At 43.7% G+C, this 4,810-nt stretch overlaps 1 protein-coding gene across 2 annotated transcripts; it reads right to left on the bottom strand.

Moving 5' to 3' along the window:
- Window positions 1–271: 271 nt before the first annotated feature.
- On the bottom strand, window positions 272–3,370 carry LOC147605202 (pentatricopeptide repeat-containing protein At5g66631-like). 2 transcript variants are annotated; one of them, XM_086793884.1, is made up of 2 exons: window positions 2,795–3,368; window positions 272–2,714 (listed from the first exon to the last, which is right to left on the bottom strand). In XM_086793884.1, the coding sequence occupies exon 2, from the start codon at window positions 2,453–2,455 to the stop codon at window positions 818–820; it is 1,638 nt and encodes a 545-aa protein (XP_086650010.1). In that variant the 5' UTR covers window positions 2,456–2,714; window positions 2,795–3,368; the 3' UTR covers window positions 272–817. The 2 variants fall into 2 exon arrangements, with proteins under 2 accessions (XP_086650010.1, XP_086650009.1); XM_086793883.1 differs by having other exon boundaries at window positions 272–3,370.
- Window positions 3,371–4,810: the final 1,440 nt, after the last annotated feature.

Raw genomic sequence — 4,810 nt, forward strand, 5'->3', positions numbered from 1 at the left:
TTTTAGGGACTTGTCGAAGAGCCACTCGACTTGCAACTTCCAAATGGTGGTGTGCTAGCTCACTCAAATGGCTAGCTTCTTGTTGTCACTTTGAGAAGCTTCTTTGCAAATGAATGCTAGAGGGGAAGCAACACTCACAAAGAATAAGTTTCTCCTCTAACTTATTGCTATGGCTAAGCTAATCTCACTCCTCACACATGTAATGAGCACAAGCATGCATAGACACAAGGTAGCAAACAACAGATAAGAGAGAAGAGGTGCTCACACTTAAATCAATGCAGTCGGTGTTCAATAATGTAGGTATGCTCCAAGGCATGCCACATGGTCTGACATTCAAATCGACCATTCTTACACAGTTAAGACATACTTCTAGCAAACAAAAGTCCACTTTTTGCTAAGATTGAAGTATTGTCTTGCATTTGTCAATATGTAGATAACTGCGATGCAATAGACAGTGTGTCCCACTTGTACAAGCCAACCCAAAAGGATATGCCGCCACAGATACCTGCAGTCTGAGAAAATGTTACTTCCTGCACTGGAAGAAACTGAGGTCCCAACAAATGCAACTCCAACATGCCATTTCCCAGTGCAAGTAGCACGAAAATGGCCAAATGCTCCCAGATGCACTCCACAAAAGCTGCAGCATGGCAACAAAACCATGGCACATTCAAGTAAAATGGCGCCTCCAAAGGCAAAGAAAAGAGGGCTAAAAGTTTGCATGTGATCTTCAGGGCAGGATGTCCCCATCCTCCTTTTTTGTACTGTGACAACAGATCTGCCCATGTCCATGATCCCACTAGGAAAATAAGCAGGTCTCTTACCTGGTAGCAATGGGATGAGCCTTTTGAGCTTTTCTCGGTTTAATGCTTTCCATGAACATAAAGAGAACCTGCAGTAGCCTTTCTTGAAGCAATTTCTTATTCCCATCAAAGAAATTCAAAAGCCCCCTTTCTTCTGCTAAAGCCTGGAGATCTGACAGCCTGTTTGCCTCCTGCAATATTCCCACAACGACTTCATACATATCCTGTGTAGGTGCAATGCCAGCTTTTCTCATCTCTTCGTACAGTTTAAGAGCCATTCCATTGTCTCCCACCCTGGCATAGGTTGCCATGATCGCCTTGTACTCAAGAGGGCCAGGACTTCTTCCAGATGCTGACATACTGCGGAAAAGTGCATATGCCCGCTCGGTTTTACTGGCCAATCCGAGACAAGTTATCAACTCTGCACAGGTGATACTGTCAAGAGCGAAACCCTCTTCCTCCATCTCTTTCAGCAGTTCTGTGGCCTTCTTACCTTGGCGGCTCTTTGCAAATCCCTGAATTACCAAGGCATAGGAGCTGTCATTGGGCTCCAAATCAAACTCTTTTATGAGATTAAACATATCAAGAGCTTTCTCTGCTTCCCCAACAGCTACATAGTGTCGGATCACCAGATTGAACATAGGGACTGTAAACTTCATCCCATCTTTTCTCAACCCTTCGAAAAGCTCTTTTATCAAGAAGGCCTTCTTCTCCAAGGTAGATCTAGACTTGAGAATCCTCTGGATCAACAACGCGCAGCTGTAGCTATCGTGCTTAAACCCAGCTCTATCTTTCAACCAATGGAAAAATGGCCAAAGAGATTCCAGGTTCCTGAGCCGCCTTAGAATCTCCAAAACAAGGGAGCTTTCCCACTGCATGCTTGCTTGCTCGAGTGCCTCTTCAACCTTAGGGTTCCATGCATGAAGGGCTTGCGAGAACGCATTTACATCAAAACCAACATGTGAGCATGTTACAGATCTCCATACTGTCATACCACATTCTGAATCATCTGCATCGTCCTCATCAGGGAGTTGCATGGCATCACTGATACTGGGTTCCGACTCTGGCCAAATTTCCCCTAATAAAATCGCAGCCTCCTCTGACTTATCTGCTGCTTGCAAAGCTCTAACTGCTGGCATTAGCTGCTTAGTCAGCCGGTGAAAGTGTTCTCTCATTTCTTTCAAAAGCTCCAGCACCATTTCTACGTTCCCAATTTTGGCAAAGCCATTAATAACAATTTTGTAAGTGACCCTGCTAGGCACCACTCGCATGGTCTGAATGGCTCTCAGAATCTTGGCTGCTGCCTCTACATTGCCAGCATCGACAAGGTGTTGTATAAAAACTGTGTATGTTCGACTGCTCGGAAGACAATCTACCCGGAGCATTTCCTCAAAAATAACAGCTATCTTAGTGTATCGCTTTGCCCTCACCAAGAAATCAATGTAGGCAGCATATATTGCTGCAGACGGTTTGGTTCCCATCCGCCGCAGTGCATTCCAGTGGTGTGCGACTCCTCTCATATCCTTGGCCTTGAAAAACCAGATCATGACATTGCTGAGGGTCACAGGTGTCACAGTGCAGCCCTTTGACTTCATCTCATCAAAAAGCTGCTGCATTTCATCCAGGCGTCCCACCCTTCCAAGGGTATTCAACATGACGCCGTATGTGTATTCATTATGCTCAAACCCACGCTGGTGCTTTAGCCACTGGAAAAAGCTCACAGCCACATCGGACGGAAGGTCAACTCTAAGAACCTGGGTGACCAATAGAGTGTCAAAAGTCACCGGTGAGCTCCTCAAAGCCCCTTGCAACTTATCATCCCATACCCCTTTCTTCAGCAGATCCACTACGTGAGCAATGGCTTTTGCTCGTGTGAAAAAATTCCGAAGTGCGACTTCAGCTGGCAGCTTTGCCCTGCTTTCCAAGCCAACGTCAGATAGTGCTTTGCTTATTTCAGTCAATGACTTGTCAGAAAATGTCAAACCTGCTTCTACCTCTGTCTGATTGGCCGGCTCTCCTTGGCAATGTCGTACGTGAGCCATTGTTGTCAAAATCCTTCTGCAAGGCTGCAAAACTGTCGGAAGAGAAGATACATGCACATGAGATGGATGGAATGAAATGCCATGCATACATGATGCATACCCAATCTTTTGGGTGCGACCCCACAAGGGTGGGTGCCACAAGGTCGTAGTAGATGTCAGTGGCGGCGAGGCATGGGGTAAAATGTCATGCATACATGAGGCATTCCCTTCTTTAGTTTGATCCCACAAGTGCGGGTGTGGCAAGGCCCTTGTACTTGTCGGTGGTGGCAACACATGAGGCTCCAAATCCTGTAGTTCAAACCTTGATTGGCCCCACCAATGCCGTACAAGAAGATACCAAGGAAGGTAGCCCCCTCTGCTTTTTTCTCCTAGCAGAAGTAAATACATCTATTAAGGAAAAAAAAACTTCGACCCTCGCGATGCTGAAGGCACAGATACCTGAACAGTTTTTAGGAGCGGCCGTTTGTATGGCACTTTCTCTGATAGAATAATCGTCAGCACTTCTGCTATCCGGCATCTTCGTGATACGTATTTAATTAGAATCACAATAGTTTTATATATATAGATATATAATTACTATTGATCTTTTAGACGTATCCTTTTCCGAAAGCTTTATTATTATTATTATAATAATTAGAATTATACATATCTTTTTTTTATATTAATCGGAAAAAACCAGATACACCAGTAAATCAGTTACATCGGAAAGTTACTCAATTTCTCTACATTTCTCTCTTCACATCATTTAACAACTTACAAAGTAAAACCCAAGAAATTTGGTACCCCATTAGTATATGTATGCTTCCATCATAGCTTCTGTAGTACAACCCCTTGGGATCTGTTTTTCAAAAGTTCCCCCTTTCTTAGACCATATTTTAACTGTGGGCCTGATCCCAACTGGATTCTCTATGAATGCAACAAAGGTGTGATCAATTTGTTTCTCCTTGTGATACCACCTTTTGGTCCTAGGACCAAATCTAGGTAATCTAGCTTTGCCTTCTTCAATATAATACACTTGCAAAATAAGTCATTGGTTAGGAAAACCCCCAATATGTTTGAGACTTCCCCAGAGAGAGGCACGAGTTAGTGGATGCTCGTCTGCAATTTCATCAGAAGCTGGTCCAGGCCCTGAATTCTCAGTTTATTCACATTAATCACAGACCAACTCATACTAATATATTTGTGCATTACAACTGCCACATCAACACCAACCAAAGAAGCATTCTGAAACACAATAGCATTTCTGGAAGACCAAATTTCCCACAAACAGCATGATCTGAAAATGTTGAATAAGAAACCTGTAGCTTCAATCATTAAATGCCCATTTTCCAAGTAACCAGTTCCCCCAATAGTTTTGGATTCCTACACCCTGCCCAACCCATTTCCCAATTCTTCCCCAAGCCCCCCTGATGGCTGAGCAATCCCAAAAAGCATGTTTGCCATCCTCTAGTGCAGTTTTACATTTGGGGCAGCTTCCATTGGTGAAGTTTTTGTGCAACAATTTAGATTTAATGGGCAGTGCCCACATACAAACCCTCCACAAAAACACCTGAAGTTTCCTAGGCATTTGGCTCTCCCATATTTGCTTCCACCTCTTTTTCCAATTATTAGATCCCTAGCTCATGCTCCAAATTTTATTGCAGTATTCAACATTGCTCTCTCCCCCTCTCAACTCTATATATAACTCTCTTGTTTTGCCATTCGCTAGCTTGACCCAGCCCAATCCTTAATCCAACAAGTCTCATCCGCAGCTGTAGAACACCATCCATTTTGTAGTTGATTCATCACAAGGGTCACCAAGTCTCTTTCCCTTCCAGTCATGACAACATTGCAACAAAGATCAATCCTATTATGAAAGGGTACCCTAATTCCCTCCCATTTAATTAGTTTATCCACAAAAACTTGCTAATTAACCAATCAGTCAACTCCTTGTTTGTGACATTCACCCCAAAAGGGATCCCTAGCAGC

The sequence above is a fragment of the Cibotium barometz genome, chromosome 60, assembly GCF_041138505.1.
Source record: "Cibotium barometz isolate CiBa-2024 chromosome 60, ASM4113850v1, whole genome shotgun sequence".
Taxonomy (NCBI): Eukaryota; Viridiplantae; Streptophyta; class Polypodiopsida; order Cyatheales; family Cibotiaceae; genus Cibotium; species Cibotium barometz.

Coding starts and splice junctions, on each gene's coding strand:
- LOC147605202 (XM_086793883.1), bottom strand. CDS start 3,229: ATGTATTTACTTCTGCTAGGAGAAAAAAGCAGAGGGGGCTACCTTCCT.